General features: G+C 44.4%; 2 protein-coding genes across 9 annotated transcripts in view; one reads left to right on the top strand and one right to left on the bottom strand.

The window, feature by feature from the left end:
* Positions 1-18,989, bottom strand: part of ALG14 (ALG14 UDP-N-acetylglucosaminyltransferase subunit) — a 133,171-nt gene that overhangs the window by 109,085 nt on the left and 5,097 nt on the right. For 6 of the 8 annotated variants that reach the window (XM_081008846.1, XM_081008844.1, XM_081008845.1 and 3 more), the window contains exons 1-3: positions 10,982-11,224; positions 6,229-6,380; positions 418-540 (exon numbers count right to left, since the gene is read on the bottom strand). In XM_081008846.1, coding sequence (XP_080864972.1) covers positions 418-540; positions 6,229-6,380; positions 10,982-11,123 — 417 coding nt within the window. In that variant the 5' untranslated portion in view covers positions 11,124-11,224. Of the gene's footprint in view, positions 1-417; positions 541-6,228; positions 6,381-10,981; positions 11,225-17,830; positions 17,907-18,989 lie in introns of those variants that run through there. The other 2 variants (XM_081008849.1, XM_081008850.1) reach the window with 2 other exon arrangements.
* LOC308478745 (TLC domain-containing protein 4-B-like) overlaps positions 18,463-18,989 on the top strand; it is a 38,685-nt gene continuing 38,158 nt past the window's right edge. The window contains exon 1 of the mRNA XM_081008827.1: positions 18,463-18,748. The gene's annotated coding sequence lies outside the window, so the exon portion shown is untranslated. The remainder of the gene's footprint in view (positions 18,749-18,989) is intronic.

Genomic DNA, 18,989 nt, shown 5'->3' with positions numbered 1-18,989 from the left:
ACTTCACTCCTGGTTAGCCTTCTTATTGCAGCAGCCTAATAAAAAGTCACTTTGTTGTTGCTATTGTTAAAACAATTTGGAACCGGAAATCCTTGTTATCTGGCCACAAATCACTGCAGTGTCTTCCACTAGATCCTGATCTAACTTCTGCCACCTTTGATATAAATCAGCTAGACAGACTGATAACACCCTGTTTTATGAGTACCCACTGCCACATTCAAACTAGCCTGAAAATGCTGCATTGCACAAGAGAGCTGCTTAAAGGTTGGAGGACTCAATCGAGGGAAGTAAACCCTGCAGGAACCAGTCCTAAATTTGTATGCATATTTAGAGGTTTGTTATCTCTGAATAGTTATTTCCTTTTGGAACAGACAAGGCATTTCTTCATTATTTGCCTGCAACAGTTGTTTTACATACCAAATCCGGCTTGAGTCTGAAGGTCAAAGGGAGAGAGTAAAACATGGAACGCAGAGTCGTCACCACAGAGGAGCTCCACAACTGACGGACCTCCCGGCTTCTGGGAATGCGGTGGAGGGTGAACTTGGAAAACAAGGGAATAAATGGACAGATTTACACCAGATGACTCGTGACCGTTTGCACATAGTTCCATAAGGCGGCTGGTATCTTTGCTTGCTGCACACCTCCCATTCACAAAAAAAGGAACAGATACCAGAGATGGGGCTCATGGGTTGGGCTTGTGGCTGTGGCCTCTAGATTGCAACCTATTTCCCTGTTCCAAAGGAGCGAGTTCTCCATTTGCAAAAGATGCCCTGACCTTTCACAGGATTTTCGCCCCTCCCCTGCAAGCAGCATCCGGCACATGCTTTTAAACACATGATGAATATGAGTGCAAGACCCGGACATGGCAGCACAGATGCATAAAATCACTTGGAAAATGCAAGCAAATGTCTCTCTCCTTACTTTTCAAACAGTGCTCAAAATGTGCAGCTTAGGCAGCACAACAACAATTGGCTTATTGCTCCACCTAGTGGACAGTAAGATGAATTGCTAGCAACAGATGCTGTTGAACTGAAATCTTCTGAGCTTCTTATTAAAAGTGTTCTGCTCTAATCTTACCTTGCAAAGCATCCTCCCAATTTCCACATCACTTTGTGTCATAAGTTAGGACACTGGTTCATACACCTTTTTGGCAAAGTTAGTACAAAACTAATCCCCAAGCTATGCTTGACTTCACAATGATTACTAAGGTGAAACAGCAACGGAAGTTGCAGCTCAGACATAATGCTAACCATAATTTAGTGTTGCAGAAATGAGCCTCAGGAACCCTCATGCTTGCACACTCCTCCTTACACCCAACAAGGAAGACTTTAGAAGCTTTTGCTTTCACTTAGTGTGTCTATCAGACTCTAACCTGTAGTTACTCTTTTCTACGGTTGGTTGAAAAAAGCCAGCCTAAACTATGGTCTGAGCTGGCTTGCTTCAGCTAACCACAGCTAAGATTAACCAGTTTGTCCAGGCTTAAAAATTTCTATACCAAATGAAGAAAAACATAGGGCACAGAAAAAAGTAATAACAAAACTGCATCCATAAAAAAATACATCGCAAATGGATAGATTAAATTAATACAGGAATGTAGCTGTGTGACCCCGTCAAGGAAAGCCTGGACAAACAGGTGAGATTTCAGCTGCCTGTTAAATGCCAATACTGTAGGTGCTGGCCTGATGTTCACCAGAGGAAGCCTGCAAAGGGCAGGTCCTGCCACACTAAAGGCTGTGGTCTTAGCGGACGTAAGACCAACCCTGGAAGCATATGGCACTACTTAGGGGTATCTCTCTTGAGCTTCAAAGTGACCAAGCAGGACTGTAACAAGCAGGCGTTCCCAAAGGTCCCAAGTCATTCAGGGCTTGACATGCGAATAGCAAAACTTTAGAATTAAGTCTTGTAGCATACTGGCACCCAGGGCAACTATTTCAGCACAGGATTTATGTGCTGTTGATAGGGCGTCTCCTCCAACAGCCAGGCTGTAGCATTCTGCACTACCTGTAGCTTCCCGGACCAACCTTAAGGGGAGTCCTACATAGAGCGCACTGCCGTAATCCAATCAGGGGGTTACTAATGCCTAGACTACTATAGCTAAGGTATTTTGATCCAGGAATGGCTGCAGCTGTCACACCAGTTGATCTGGCAGAAGGTAGTGTGGCACACTGGTTAGGGTGCTGGACTAGGACCTGGGAGGCCAGGGTTCAATCCCCACTTGGCCATGAAGCTCTCAGGGTGACCTTGGGCCGGTCACTGCCTCGTGGCCTAAGCTACCTCACAGGTAGGTTCCATCTTCAAAGAAACTGCCTTTTTTTTTTTTAAGTCATCAAAAAATGGAAGATGCCTTGGCTGCTAGTGCTCATTCGCACCCGAAGCTGTTTTGTTGTTTTCATCTTGCATGTGCTAAGAATGTTGAATCCTTCATCTTTGGAATGTCTTGTCCAAACAGAAAACACGAGCAGGAATTTTTAGTGACGTTGGTGAGAAAAATGCTGTGAAGCCCACAGCCATAAGGAGGCCATCCCAACCTGTTTTATGTGGGTGAGATGTGGTGGTGCGATTTACCCCAGTGGGTTTATTTTAGCTCATGTTTACATTTTTTTAAATATAATTTTTTAATCTGTTGCACACAACAGTTCCTTAAGAGAAGCAGCAGACCACATGCAAGGATCCACTCCCTGCCCTCAACAAATTACCAGCTCTATAGCTTTGTGTCAGCAATGGCTGCATTTGTGTGTAGCTCCCCCTCGTTGTGAACCTCTCCAGGAGGCAGCTTCTCAGCCTTGGGGACCCTGCCATTCCTCATCCATGCCTTGGGGATCCTGCCACTCCTGCTGACTACAGGATTCCCCTGGAAAGGGTATAGGTAGGCATCTTGTTCCACTTAAGCCTTGTTCAAGCAACAAGGCTTGCCTATGCTCCAATGCCTTCCTGTATTCTTGGATTCCTCAGAGAACCTCTCCTGGTGCCGACTTAAATAAATAACTTTATTTGAACTGAATTTTTATGCAGCTTAATCTTAAAAAAACCTCTAAGTAGACTTTGTCAGCTTTTCAGCACCAGGCTGAATGTTTCTATTCTCCCAGGCTATGGACAGAACTAATGGTCTGGCTGTTTGTTTGTTTGTTTGTTTGTATGTTTGTTTTATGGTGCTCATTCTCATGTTAGGCTAAGTGGTTATGGACGCTTCTATTTTGTATGTTCCTGTTTTTGCAAATCGCTTTGGAACTTCTTTTTGGTTGTGTGAAGCAATGTGTAAATCAAACTGAATACACTAAACTGAGGAAGACCCACTGTATTCCGTGGAGTTCATTCTTAATAATAATAATAAGATGATGAAGAAGAAGAAGAAGAAGAAGAGGAGGAGGAGGAGGAGTTTGGATTTGATATCCTACATTATCACTACCCTAAGGAATTTCAAAGCGGCTAACAACCTCCTTTCCCTTCCTCCCCCACAACAAACACTCTGTGAGGTGAGTGAGGCTAAGAGACTTCAGAGAAGTGTGACTGGCCCAAGGTCACCCAGCAGCTGTATGTGGAGGAGCAGAGAGGCGAATCCGTTCACCAGATTACGAGTCCACTGCTCTTAACCACTACACCACACGTGTGTAGGGTTGCAGTCTTACAGGGCAAGCCTATATATGTCTACTCAGATGAAAGTCCTATTGAGTTCAATGAGACTTACTCCCACATGAGTGTAATAGGATTGCATCCTTAAGTGGTTGGTGGTGCAGTCCTGTACCTGCTTCCTTGGGAACAAAACCCACTGAACTCAATGGGACTTAACTTCAGTGTAGATGTGCACAGAAGTGCACCATAAACCTCACAGAAGGGACCACAAGGGTCATCTAGCCCAACCCCCTGCAATGCAAGAATCTTTTGCCCAATGTGGAACTTAATCCCACGGCCCTGAGATCGAGAGTCTTCTGCTCTACCAACTGAGCTACCAGGGCAGATATGTATAACCATTATGATTTCTTTAATCAAGTGGCAGACCTTATATAAATTCAGATGAACAACATTTTGAAATCTACTTTTTATTCCATTTCATCTTTTCCCCTGATAATATTGCTTGTTCTACAGGGATGGGGGCTAAATTCCTTCTTCCAGTTTCACGGAGGAGAGTACAAGCACTCAAATGAAAAAGAAGGAAAGAAAGAAAGAAAGAAAGAAAGAAAGAAAGAAAGAAAGAAAGAAAGAAAGAAATGTATGCCCTCCGAGTAGGAACAAAAATTCCGCCTCAGAGATCTGAGACAGAACAGTGATGTGGTTCAACGACTTGAGTTCTCAGCGGAGTTGTAACCCTTAGAACTTGATAGGTACTAGATCAGACGACAACACCCCCCCTGCAAAAAAAGCAATCTCATATTGTAATAAATGTTACAAAGTAAAAGACACTTTAGTGGAGATAAGCCCAATCCTGAAACCTCAACCCAAAACAAAACAAAACACGGCATAGAAGCATGTTAACAATAACAAAATTTAAAAGCTTCAGAAGCAGGTCCAACTGAAACAAAGTTTTCGTTTTCCTGAGTTTGGGTTACACAGAACTTGTTAAGATACTTAAAAGGAAACAGATGTATGTTGACATGCATTTATAAAAGATCCTATCAGATGCCACCTTTCTTTCTGGTACTTTTGTTAATAATTGCATGTAGCAAGAGATTAAAGAGAAATATTTCTTTGTGTTGTTTTCCCTGACCCTCCCCCGCCCGCAGTTTGTCTTCATTGTGCAAGATGTGCTGGGAATTGGCTATTTCCCATGCTGAACTGATTATAACAGAGTTGCTGGCTAAGCTATAGTGAGGAAAAGCTTGACCATGTTTCATACATGTGCTGAAGTCACATACAGAGCTAGGAAAGGGCATGTAACATCCCGAGCATCTTAAAAAGCAGAGACATCGCCTTGCTAACAAAGGTCCGTATAGTTAAAGCTATGGTTTTCCCAGTAGTGATGTATGGAAGTGAGAGCTGGACCATAAAGAAGGCTGGTCGCCGAAGAATTGATGCTTTTGAATTATGGTGCTGGAGGAGACTCTTGAGAGTCCCATGGACTGCAAGAAGATCAAACCTCTCCATTCTTAAAGAAATCAGCCCTGAGTGCTCACTGGAAGGACAGATCCTGAAGCTGAGGCTCCAATACTTTGGCCACCTCATGAGAAGAGAAGATTCCCTGGAAAAGACCCTGATGTTGGGAAAGATGGAGGGCACAAGGAGACGGGGACGACAGAGGACGAGATGGTTGGACAGTGTTCTCGAAGCTACCAGCATGAGTTTGACCATACTGCGGGAGGCAGTGGAAGACAGTAGTGACTGGCGTGCTCTGGTCCATGGGTCACGAAGAGTCGGATACGACTAAACAACAACAAACATCCCGAGCCTACTAGGGCTTGTTAGGCAAGCACACCAAGGGTTTAGGATGCGGCTACCAGCAGCTATGCCAGCACAAAGGATGGCCTTGTCTGGTGCTGCAGCTGCATTGTAGTGGAACTGCAGGCAGATGTGCTTGTGCAAATGGCATTGGCAGATGTGCCACATTTTTCACTCTACTCAATGGACAGAAGACCCTTATTGATATGAAATCCTTCTCAGGTACAGGGTAACAGAGCTCATACGTTTAGATCACTTTTACCACTGGTTCTTAAACCTGCAGTCCATTGATGACCAATGATCCCTCATGCATTTTCAGGCAGCTCCTAAACTGTCAATGGAAACTTTAAACTTTCTGCCTCATCCTGAAGATAGGCAAGCCCTTTTTTCTGGGAAACGTAGAAACTGAAAAATGAAAAGCAACTTGTCTTTTCAAGCAGACATTTTAAAAAGAAACCTCTGACTGTGTGCACATTTCTCCCTTGTGTACAGAATTATTATTATTATTAATGAGAACAAACAGTAATTGATTATAATCCCCAATTCTATACATGCTTATTTGGAAATGCCTTGCTGGTTTCAGCGAGGGCTTATCTTAAAAGCAGGGGTGGCTAATCTTTTTTGGCCTGAGTGAAAGCCACATTCACCCTTGGCTAACTTTTGGGTTTGTGAGTAAAAGGTAAGATTCAATAAAGATAAAAGCATAAAGAGGCAATTCAGCAGGATAAATTGAGAAGCAAAGTGCTCGGAGCTACAGATATGGAGCCCAATGAAAATCATGCTGATAAGCGATTTAAGTCACCATTTCGGCACGTGAAATATAAACAAACAGTTATCAATAAAGATGCCATAACTTACCAAGGAATTGGAGGCGGTTTCAGCTCTTTGTTGTTCAAAAGAACGGATTTTTTCTTCACTCATTTTGTCTGAATCAGCCAAAACATAATGTCTAGGAGAATATGTCTGGGACAGGCTACTAAGTAACCTCAAGATTTCTGTAGTGTGCCCGCCTGAAAAACACAAAAGCGAAGGTGGCTTGTGAGAGATCAGCGAACTGCAAGACTCTGATGACTGCAGCATCAACTGGAGACTGATGTGTGTTGATGACTGAGCCGGTATAGATCAAACCCCATAGAGATAACTTTCATGTCATATCAAAGCACAATGCTTTTCATTTCAGACATTTCACATTTCCCCCTCTCAGTCAACTAATGTCTGAACTGCCAAATGTTTTCCATATGTATGTACTCCAACTCTAGTTCATTTCTGTTTTGTTAAAAGTTACGCTTACATGGCCAGTGGGCTTGGGCCTTCCTAAAAGAAAAATCATATACCGTATTTTTCGCCCTATAGGACGCACTTTCTCCCCTCCAAAAATGAAGGGGAAATGTGTGTGCGTCCTATGGGGCGAATGCAGGCTTTCGCTGAAGCCTGGAGAGCGAGGGGGGGTCGGTGCGCACTGACCCCTCTCGCTCTCCAGGCTTCAGGAAGCTATCCACTAGCCGTGGGAGAGCTGAGTGAAGTCGCACACCCCAAGCTTTGGGCTTCGCGCAGCCCTCCGCTAGCCGTGGGAGAGCTGCGCGAAGTCACACAGCTCTCCCACGGCTAGCGGAGAGCTTGCCGGCACCCAGAAGCTTGGGGCGCGCTGAGCTCAGCATGCCCCAGGCTTCGGGCTTTGCGCAGCTCTACGCTAGCCGTGGGAGAGCTGCGCGACTTCGTGCAGCTCTCCCACGGCTTGCGGATAGCAGCCTGTTCTGGGGGCTGGGGAAGCTTGGGCTTCCCCCACCCCAGCCCCGCACCTGGGGGGAAAATATTTTTATTTTCTTTATTCCCCCCCCCCCAAAAAAACTAGGTGCGTCCTATGGGCCGGTGCATCCTATGGGGCAAAAAATACGGTATACAACATACTAGAAAATTGTTTTGAGGTTTGCAAACTTCGTTTTCCTACTACTAATATTTATTATTAGTATTATTATTATTATACTAATATTTATTATTTGTACCCCACCCAACTGACTGGGTTTCCTGTGGCAAATTTACATTCTTTGTCTATATTTGCAGGAAGCATTCTACTAATGTGATGCTGCTGTTTGTTTTAGAAGGGAACCAATTATTGGGAATATATTAGGAACTGTAATAAGAATAGGGGTTGCTCGTGCGTAAGTTGCCGCCACTCCTGGCTAGGTTGCCTGGTTAAACCTTTCCTGTCCGGACAGCCCTTCACTTCATGGCTGTCTCAGTCGCTAGCAGAATCCGTCAGTGGGCGTCTCTTAAACCTTTTCCAGCATAAAAGCTGTTTGACGCCAAGTCTCCTCCTACTCTCCCTGCGCGGAAGTCTTCTGCGCAGGGAGGGTGTGGGTAGCGGAGGACCCGTGCTCTCCCCGCTGGTCTCCGGCGAGGAGTCCTGGAGCCCCCTCACCGATTCCCCCATCTGCCCCCCTTTATCCCTGGTGTTACGCTGATTTCCTTCCCCAGCTGATGAGCTGCCTCTCTCCCTGCTGGGCCCTTCTCCAGCATCACTTGGGAGCCTAGCCTCCGCCTCTGGCTCCGATGTCAGTTCCCTGACAGGAACCTAAGAAGCTCCTTCATACCAAGTCAGAGAAACTTGGACGCTTTTAAAGGGGGTTGGACAAATTAATGAAGGAAGAGGCTGTCCATGCCTACTAGTTATGATGGCTGTGTACTTTTTCCAGTATCAGAGGTGTTTTGCCTCTGAACATTAGTTCAGAGTGGGGAGAGTCCTCTTGCACTCATGTCCAACATCTGGGCTTTCATAGCCATGTGGTTATGGCCACTGGGAGTACAGGATTCGGTACTAAATGAGCCTTTCGTGTGATCCAGCAGGGCTTTCCTTATGCTCTTATGATCGATCCCACTCAGTATTCTCTATGCTGATTGACAGCTGCTCTTGGAGGGTTTCAGAAAGGTCTCTCCCGGTTGTGTCTGGAGGACACTGAGGATTAAATGTGGGACCTTCTGCGTGTAGAACATTGAGAAATACCCTTTACCCAGAGGCTGCTGCATTTAATAGTATAGTCATACTGTGCGACACTATTGAGACTAACCAATAGCTTACCCTGCTGCTACGCTGACTCCCTCCACAGAGCCAGCGCTGGGTGGTGGTGGTTAGGTGTCAGACTAGGACCTGGGAGACCAGGGTTCAAATCCTCACTCAGCCTGGGTGACCTAGGGCCAGTCAATGCCTCTCAGCCTAACCTACCTCACAGGGTTGTTGTGGGGATTAACTGAGGAGAACCCTTGTATGCTGTCTTGAGCTCTTTATGAGAAAAAGGTGGGTGTAAAAGCAATAAATAAATAAATATTCCGTGAATAGATAAATGAAGCAGGATTCTCATGCTATTTGTAGTTATCTTGAAGGGAGAACTTCAGCAAGGTGCAGCTTTCTCATCAAAGCCCTACGACAGCAGGAGACGCAAGTGGAAAAATATTCACCTATATAGCAATTAGATGAACCGCTGTGCATGGGTCTGGCTACCCAATTTACATCCTTTAAACTCAAGACTCTGTAGTCACACGGCCCCTTCATCCTCTGGCACAGAGTAAGCCATGCCATGAGTTCACCCACCTTGGTGTAGGCTTGGCCCATGAGATTTTGCTGCCTGAGATGATGGACAAGGTGACACCTCCCCACCCCCACAGAAGCCATTCAGTTGGCTGTTCCACAGTATCCTCCACACCAGGCTAATTTGGGGAGCACAGGGCAAACTCTATGGTATACACAAATAAGAAGCTGCCTCATACACTTACTGGCAGCCAGACTCCAGGATTTTAGACTGGGTCTCTACCAGCCCTACCTGGAGATTCCAGGGATAGAACCTAGGACATGGGTAGGCAAACTAAGGCCCGGGGGCCGGATCCAGCCCAATTGCCTTCTAAATCCGGCCTGCGGACGGTCCAGGAATCAGCATGTTTTTACATGAGTAGAATGTGTCCTTTTATTTAAAATACATCTCTGGGTTATTTGTGGGGCCTGCCTAGTGTTTTTACATGAGCAGAATGTGCGCTTTTATTTAAAATGCATCTCTGGGTTATTTGTGGGGCATAGGAATTTGCTCATTTATTTTTTTCAAAATATAGTCCGGCCCCCCACAAGGAGGAACAGTGGACTGCTGAAAAAGTTTGCTGACCCCTGATCTAGGACCTTCTTCATGTAAAGCAGATGCTCTACCATCAAGCTGTGGCCCTTCCCAAAAGCTATCCTCTCACACCTTGCTGCTGCACACTCACAATTCATTCATTTATTTCATAAAATATATACACTGCTTGTTTTTTGTTTTCAAAACCCACAAACAAACCTGAAAGTGATTTTTTTAAATAAAAAGCTGCTTCCTGATGTGGTCATCTCACGTGACATTTTGATTTGTAAATTAATTAGCATTTTAATTTTCTGTCATGGGCAACTATGTGCTTCGGACCATCTCTGTAGCACCTACTCTTTATATAAGGAACAGCACATACTTTAATAGCATATTATGACAGCTCCACGGGACATAAAGAAACATCCCTATTTCAGAGCAGATATTATTGTCGTATTGACTGAGATGAGCCTGCGCTTCGCCTGCAAGTGTTCACCCGTGCATCAAATGCCGCTTGGTGCCAGCCATCCGCCACGAGGCTTACGCTACAGGGCAAAGGACTTCAAGGTGGTGGGACATCTGCATTCATAAACATGCAGCTGTCACAAATGCTGCACATTACAAATGCCGCATACAACTCCCATGTTACAACAGCTAAGCTGGCTAATGGTCTGTTTCTGTGCACTATTCAATGTGCTGGTTATGACTTACAAAGTCCTATATGGCTTAGGTCCTACTTAACTGAGATTGCATTCCCTCCTACAAACCTGCCCGAGTTCTGAGATATTCTGGGGGGGCCTTTCTCTCAGTCCCGCCACTCTCACAGCGGTGTGGTATAAGGCCTTCTTTGTGCCTGCTCCAGGACAACTTTGGAACTCCTTGCCTAGAGAAGCTAGACTAGCTCCCTCTATCCTTCCTCCAGCAGCTGAAGACCTTCTTTATCCCAACAGATTTTTGGGGATAGTGTGTTTTGAATTAAAGGGCTGGGGCCTTGCTGTTTTCACGGTAATTATCTGTATGTTCTTAGTAAATTATATTATAATGCTTGGTTGTTGTTTTTAATGTTTATTTCCGCTGTAAGCTGCCTTGAGTCTCTGTCTGGGGAAAATGCGGAATAAATTAATGAAATAATAATAATAATAATAATAATAATAATAATAATATAGCCGCAATGCACGTGGCGCCAGCATTTGTTCTCAACAGCAGCTAGAACGGTTCTGTAAGATGCTTTCCGGCTTTGCATCCCCCTCAGCTAAAACTAGTCATTTTAGCTGGGCGACTTATAAATTGATTCGAGGCTCCACACGGTGGTTCCCCGAAACCAAATGAACCTCAGATCCATGCAAACCTCTGCCCGCTGTATGAACTACAGATCCCAGGATGCCTCGCGCCAAAGGACGCTGTGAGGGGGAAAGCTTCCCGCTGTGCTTGCTGGGTATTGTAGTCCGGGTGGACTAGGCCACGCTTTGCTATACAAAGCGCGGAGCGGGAAAACTCCGCCGTCTTTTTCTTACCAGAACCGGCCACCACCAGGAGGCTGACGGCAGCATTACGCGGGACGTGCGCTCGCCTCGTTCGGAAGAACCGCGCGGCGAAGAGAAACGGCAAGAGCAAAAGGAAAGCTGCGATGCCCAGAGTCACCCAGGAAGATTCCATGGGGAGGACAGTAGCTAGGGCGGCGGACTACGGGAGCCGAAGCAGCTCAAAAATATTTAATCGTCGCCTTGCCACCCATCGCCTGTTTTCTTTTGGTTTTTTTTCCCAGGCAGCGCCTGTAGGTAGATGCAGATGGTGTTTATTTCAAAAGGGGAACGTTTCCTGGAACTAGCAAGCTTTTCCATTTTCGAAACAGGAATGTTTAGGAATGTGTAGGGTGAGAATTGTACTGTCCATAGTTATGCTGATAGTATGTGTTTTAATCACTGCTTTTTTTCCTAGGGGGACGCATACACCTAAACTTTTTGTGAATCTTTGTTCTTTTGTCCCGTTTTGAACTATAAAATGGTGGAAACAAAATAAAATAAATAAAATTAAATTTAAAAATTCCTTCCAGTAGCACCTTAGAGACCATCTAAGTTAGTTATTGGTATGAGCTTTCGTGTGCATGCACACTTCTTCATGCACACGAAAGCTCATATCAGTAACTAACTTAGTTGGTCTCTAAAGTGCTACTGGAAGGAATTTTTAAGAATTTATTTTATTTTATTTCGTTTCGACTACGGCAGACCAACACGGCTACCTACCTGTAACTATAAAATGGTGGTTTTCTTGAGTCAAAATGAGAGTACCCCTAAACATTTTTAAAGGAAAAAAGCACTGGTTTTAAAACTTGTTCCTAAATCCTTAAATCTGGAGAGGAAGTTCTGAGTTCAGCAAAAGATATTCTTACCTTTTTGGAAGGAAATTAAGGAGGACTAGAGAACCTGTGGCCCTCCAGCTGTTTATTTATTTTATTTTCTGTCTCACCTCTTTCTCACTTTTTGTCCTACTTTTTTCCCTCCAAGGCTCTCAAGATGCTGTGCATGGTTCTCTTCCTCCTCATTTAATCCTCACAAAAAATCCTGTGAGGCTGAGAGGCAATGACTGGCCCAAGGCCACCCAGTGAGCTTCATGGCCAAGTGGGGATTTGAACTGTGGTCCTCCCGGTCCTAGTCTGACACTCTAACCACTGTTGGACTCCAACTCCCATCAGCCCCAGCCAACATGGCAAATTATTGGGAATGATGGGAGTGTGGTTCATCATAGGTTCCCCACAATTGACAAACACTGCTGCCTATCAATACACGTCTTTACTGTCTCACAGACCTGGTTAAAGTTTAACCTGTGCCCCTTTGCTGTCCTACATCCCTAATGTGTTTTTTTGCTATAGCCTTGTTCACCTTGAATAACAAAAATTTCCCATCCTGCTTCTGTCCAAAGCCTTATTGCAACATGATCTTCCGCCTTAGGAGTTTCCTTCCCTAGAGTTGGTTTCATGCATCTGGTGAATTAATAAGCTCTTGTCTCCCAAATTTCATGCCACAATAAAGCTTCAGTCCTAAACATACTATGCAGGAAGGGAGTAAAGGGAACAAAGTACTACAGTACAGGGGATCTTACTCCATGTAAATGTAAACATTGGGCTGCACAGTCTCTTAAGATGCCACAAAATTCACTGTTTTTGTGATATCAGGTGATCACAGCTGTTTTCAGGAATTTATGTTTCCATATTGCTCACCTTTCTAAGTAGTGAGTCTAGGCCTTCAGATTGTGGGAGAAGAAGCTCTGTTGCCTGCCAGGAATGCAAGTCTGAAAACCGGCCAGGTGACATGTGATGTGATTTTCACAGTCATGGTATTACAAAAGCCAGGAGGTATCATGTTGCAGAATGCAAGCTGTACTTATTAATAATTATGTCAGTGTGCTGTACCTTGATGAAACCAAAGCATATAGTTAGTCTGGTCATGGCTCCAGAAATTACCTTTTCACCTTAATGTGGACTCTCAAGACTATTTTTTGTATATTAATTTGTTTTGGGCAAGGGCCCTAAAAATTTGGTTTGAACCTGAAACTCTCCCTTGTCACCATCTGACAAAAACCATACACTGCCAAAGCAGCAGCAGGAAGTTGCCTTTGAAGTACTTTTTCATGGCAAAAGAAACCACATTTTTGCATTATGGAACTTTTCAAAAGAAAGCAAAACTTTATATATTAAGTTCATTTTAGCTGTAGCATCGAGATTGGAGGAAAAGCTCTCCTAGAGTCAGTGCTGGATTTACGTATAAGCTAAACAAGCTATAGCTTAGGGCCCCACTGTCTTGGGGCCCCCCAAAAAATTTAAAGGAAAAAACCTGGATGTACATTTCTAAAATATAAGATAAAAAACAAATAAAATAAAACCTACATACAGCAACAGTGGCAACTGACTTTAGATATCTATTAGGTCCACAAATTACCATATAGGATATATTCAACTCAAGTGACAATTTGTTGCTGACAAAGGACAGCTGGACATATAAAGGGCCCCATTACCTTCAGTAGCTTAGGGCCTCATCAAACCTAAGTCCAGCCCTGCCTAGAGTGCATTAAATCAGGTGGAGAACCTTTTTCCTATGAAGGACCACTGAAGAGGAAACAGGGATTAGTGAGCTGGGAGAGTCGGTGGCAGAGAGAAGTTCAGAATCAGAGGCAGAGGCTGGAGCAGGAGAGTAGGAGGAGGGGGGCCAAGAGGCAGAGATGAGTCAGGTTGGTGAAGAGTCATGGGTGTCTCCCCCTCCAGCTGCGACAAGCTCCCCTGCCCGCTGGTCTCCCAGAACCACAAGAGGCATGGAGAGTGCGGAGGATAAGTTAGCTTTACATAGGCACAGTCTCAGTGCTTGGGGGAAACCCTGGAGAAGAGGGGACTTAGGTAGCTGTGGGGAGACAGGGACCTTCAGTCTCAGCAACCACTTCATGGGGACAAGACCTTTTGGAGATGAGTTGCAGATCCTGTTTTTTCTAATAAAGAATCCAACTTGCTCAGTGTGATTTATAGCTGGCTCCCTACTGCTGGGTAAAGTGGTTATATTGCATAACTAGGATAGGGATGAGGTCTTTCTATCTGGCTCTGGAGACTCTCCTCAGGCCATACCCTGTCCTAGTACTGCTTTGTCCTAGTACTCTTTGAGTGTTTTTGTATTCCAGGAACATACCATTGAAGTCTGAAAATGCCTCCTGCTTCCTTCGATGGAGAACAAAGAAAAGTGTCTGAATGTGTTTGGAAACTAGCCCAACATACAAAGATACCTTTCGCATCTATTGCTCAGCCTGCTTTTGCTTCTGGCCCTGCCTGCCATGTGCTGCTCAGAAGCTGTCAGGGAACTGCCATCGGAGCTAGAGGCGGAGGGAAGGCTCCAGAGGGATGCTGGAGAGGGTCCCGGTAGGGAGAGAGGCAGCCCATCTGCTGGGGAAGGAAATCAGCGTAACACCGGTAGAGAAGGGGGGCAGATGGGGGAATCGGAGAGGAGGCTCCAAGACTCCTCGCCGGAGACCAGTGGAGAGAGTACGGGTACTCCGCTGCCCACACCCTCCCTGCGCAGAAGGCTTCCGCGCAGGGAGAGTAGGAGGAGACTTGGCGTCAAGGAACTTCTTTGCTGGAAGAAGTTCAAGAAACGCCCACTGACTGATTCTGCCAGCGACTGAGACAGCCACGAAGCTAGAGGCTGTCCAGTCAGAAAGGGTTCAACCAGGTAACCTAGCCAGGAGTGGCGGCAACTTACGCACGAGCAACCCCTAAACCCATTACAGAAGCCTTACCCAAAAGGGAATGGCTGAAAAAGATTCCCTACCCCTCAACTAAGACTTTGGAATCCAGAATTCAAATCCTGCTTCAGCCATGAAGCTTGCTGAATGACCATGGGCCTGTCATTATTTCACTCTAACCTATGTCGCAGGATAAAAAGATGTTGAGCTATGTATGCCACCTTGCAGTACTTAGAGGAAAGGTAAAGGTAAAGGGACCCCTGAGCATTAGGTCCAGTCGCTGACGACTCTGGGGTTTGGCACTCATCTTGCTTTACTGGCCAAGGGAGCCGGTGTACAGCTTTCAGGTCATGTGGCCAGCATGACTAAGCCGCTTCTGGCGAACCAGAGCAGCGCACGGAAACGCCGTTTACCTTTCCACTGGAGCAGTACCTATTTATCTACTTGCAGTTTGACATGCTTTTGAACTGCTAGGTTGGCAGGAGCAGGGACCGAGCAATGGGAGCTCACCCCATCACGGGGATTCAAACCGCCAACCTTCTAATCGGCAAGCCCTAGGCTCTGTGGTTTAGACCACAGTGCCACCCACATGGAGGTGCCCATTGGGGTGGTCCAAAGACCAGGGATGGAATCATAGCATCCAGAGGATCTTATGAAACAAGGTAGAAGGCCGCATGTTTCCCAACTCAGGATTAAATTAATACCCTTTGGAGGCCATGGTTTTGGAGTGGGGGAAATGGAAGAAACTCCTTGGGATAATGATTCTAGTATGCACTTACTAATAGCCTTTTGGAAGCTGGCATCAAGTGAGATCAGTTCAGCTGTTTCATTGCCAAATGCCTATGGATCTGACTGAGAAAAACTAGAAATAGAATGTGCTGAAAGAGCTTTCCATAACAGACAAGCTGAGTGGCACTGTCTATAGAAGAAAATGCTGCATATGTAGTAATTGAGAGGATTTGCTCATGAAAAAATTCTTTTGTTAGCAATCTGTAGAGTTTGCAAAATTCCATGGAAAAACAATTCTCAATTGCTTTTTAAAGCAGCCAAGAGAAGGGGAGAATCTAGTAGTACCTTAATTTTTTTAATTGAAAGTTCTTTTCTAAGGACTTCCCTCACAAATTTTACAAATGCCATTTCTTAACAACAACAAAAAGCCCCCAGTTTTTTTAAAAAAGCACCTTTTCATAAATAAAATACGGTAAGTTTCTGTCTTAACTCACAATTTTGAAAGCTTGCAATATAATAGATAATAATCTTTACGGGGCGGGGGGGGGGGGAGAAAGCTTGCAATAAATGGGAACCAACTTAGTGCCCTCCATATGTTGTTAGATTCCGATTACCATCCACCCCAGCCATTATGGCCAGTGGTCAGATATTACGGGAGTTGTTGAAAACATGAAAAGCACCACATCGGAGAAGGTGGGGCTACTGATTTACTTCAATAGAGCTAAACCTATAATCCATGCTACCTAGCTCAAAATATTTGCATTTGTTTTAATCTTGCCTGAAGTGATGGGAGGGGTCCTGTTCTTTTCCCCACTGGATATTCCTGAAAAACAGGGTCTAGAAAACTACCGCTGAGTGTCTGACTTGGCTCGGAGTTCATTATGTTGCTACCTGTGCAGCATGCATTGGGTAGTGACCTGAGAAGGGAATACTTTTGCTTCCCTAAGTGGTCCTTACCTCGCCTACTAGAAAGCAAAGGCCAATTGATTTAATATACAAAATTAACTGCAGATAACAGTTAATTATTTGAAAATGTAATGGTATTTTAATTTAGTAAACAGTTTGTGGAGACATGATGGAGTGTGTGTATTCTGTGGTCCCCAGGTGACATTGATCCTCGCTGACCATCAGCCATTCAGGCTGGGGTTGCAGGGGGTTGGGAGTTCAACAGCATTAGGTGGGCCACATGTTTCTCACTCCTGATTTAATAGGATGAGGATGATCCTAGATAAGCCTTGGGCTTGTGCCTCGCTCCTCCTCTGGTTCAGCCATTAGGAGGTTGGAAGCTTTTGCTTTTGTTCATTAACCGCAGCTTGCTGTGTCATCTGTATCTGAACAAACACTGGCAGAAAGGCACTTACTTCAAGGTATAGTTTAAGAAGCTGGCTTGTTTCAACATACTGTAGTTAAGATTAATCATAGTTTAGGGTTAATGTAATGTTAAACTGTGGTTAATGCAGAAACTCTCCCAGGAGAAGAGGCACAGCTTGTCCTCATTACATTAAATCATTTTTTAAACTTTATGTGCAAACTGGGCCAATGGATAGAGACAATATTTTTCTCTATCTTATAATACTATTTGGTAACACTGCTTTAAGTTAGTTAGTAGTAGGTTCAGGGTAGAGAAAAGGAAGTGCATCTTCTCAAGGTGGGAATTCTGTAGCACAATATGTGGGGGACTACTAGCTTAAATGACTTTTGATGGAAAATTTGATAAATTGATGAAGGATAGCTAATTAACATCTTTTAGCCATGGTAGTTAAGTGAAGACTCCATGTGCAGGCCAGACAGGATAGCTTATCACAAGAAAATCCCAGACCTCTTACCCTGCTGCTAATATTGAGCACTATACAGCCTCAGAATTAAGAAGTCAAAGTTACATCAACGCTAGGCCATTTCTAATGAATCTTCATTATAACCATGTGAAGTACAACAATTTAGGGCTTGATCACACTTCTGCTTGTCCAGTGTCTAGAAAGCATGGGTCCAAGCAATTTTCCATTGGTCCAGTGCATTCTAGGCACAAGTCTGAGCAGTTTTGCCTTTACCCCACTACTTTCCCCTTGAAAATCTGCTCTTTAGTGCTAAATCAGAACAAATGGCAATCCACAGAAAGCCCAATTGCTGTTTGATCCAATTCAGCTCTACAGATTGGGTTTCCCGGAGGGAAAGCAGCAGGGGAAATGGAGGTGTGAATAAGCCCTTAGGTAAAATAGGTAAAGGTAAAGGAACCCTGGACAGTTAAATCCAGTCAAGGGTGACTATGGGGTGTGGCACTCATCTCGCTTCCAGGCCGAGGGAGCCGGTGTTTGTCCACAGACAGCTTTCTAGGTCATGTGGTTGGCATGACTAAACTGCTTCTGTCACAAGAGGACACCGTGACGAGTGCCAGAGTGCACGGAAATGCCATTTACCTTCACGGGTCCCAGCCCCCAAAACAGGAGAAAACAAGCTTGATCCATCTTGCATGTGGCGGCCCTTTGAAGATGGCTGTCATAAAGAACAAAGAAATGGAGGAACAATTACTACAAAACTCCAACATGGGGGAAAAAGGAAAACGTGTCAGTTGCCAATCTAATCTCTATGTTTACGCCAACTTTTTTTTTAAATAAAAACCAACTTTTCGTAACATACATGTGAAAACAAGTTAATGAATGAATCGATTTATTTCGGTCATTGACAAGAATGGAAAACAGTTAAAGAACTCACTCATCTGTTCCTAAACTAAAAAAGAAATTGCACTGGGCCCTGCAATATCAGGTCAATGCATGTCGTGGGTGGACCAAGCCTCATATCCAACTCCTGGTTCCAAAATTGGATTCACACTGTGTCCTTACATAGAGAACATACTGTATTACATACTCAACTGACAAGAACAGATACTTTGATATTAGCCAGAAGGCTGAGAAACAATTATAAATTGCTATTTGATGTGGCATGAATTTTAATATCTGTTTGCTTGCGGAGTTTAAAAAGTGGTATGGATTTCTTGCACCATGTCTGGGACGGTGAGAGTAAAGCACAGGATGTTATGATAGCCTGGAAGCAGGTTGGGTGTGGCAGTTGAACAAAATACAAACAAAACATGTAAGGGTTTGTTAAATCCTCAGATTATGGCTATGTGATTATATATTACAGTGTGATGTAATTGCTAGGTTTCTGGGCCTGGCATGTTCTCTCTTGAGAAAAGCAACCTGACCTTATTTTTATTGGGAAGCAAGCAGAAGTGGCAGTGTTGCATTCTGAGAAGTACAGAATAACCACATATTCACAGCAAGGCTTCTGGGAGATTTTGGATACTCTTCAGACTGGAAAATCAGCCCATTATTGAGGTGAGTAGTCATAACTTGGGCTCTTGATGTTCAATTACATGGTTTTAAGCTGAAGTCTGCAAAAACCTGTGTACTTGGGAAGCACAATGTAAAGCTAGACCATAATATGCTTGGGCAGAGATCGCTTTTGGTATCTATAGTATCTGTAGGATTTTCTGACTTCTCTGAGCCTTTATGGAGAAACATAATGCAAAAGAAAAGACAATGAAAATGTGTCATCAATTACCTATCCCTATTATTT

This window comes from Podarcis pityusensis, assembly GCF_964106645.2.
Source record: "Podarcis pityusensis genome assembly, chromosome: 6".
Lineage (NCBI taxonomy): Eukaryota > Metazoa > Chordata > Lepidosauria > Squamata > Lacertidae > Podarcis > Podarcis pityusensis.
This window is presented reverse-complemented; position numbering and strand designations above follow the sequence as displayed.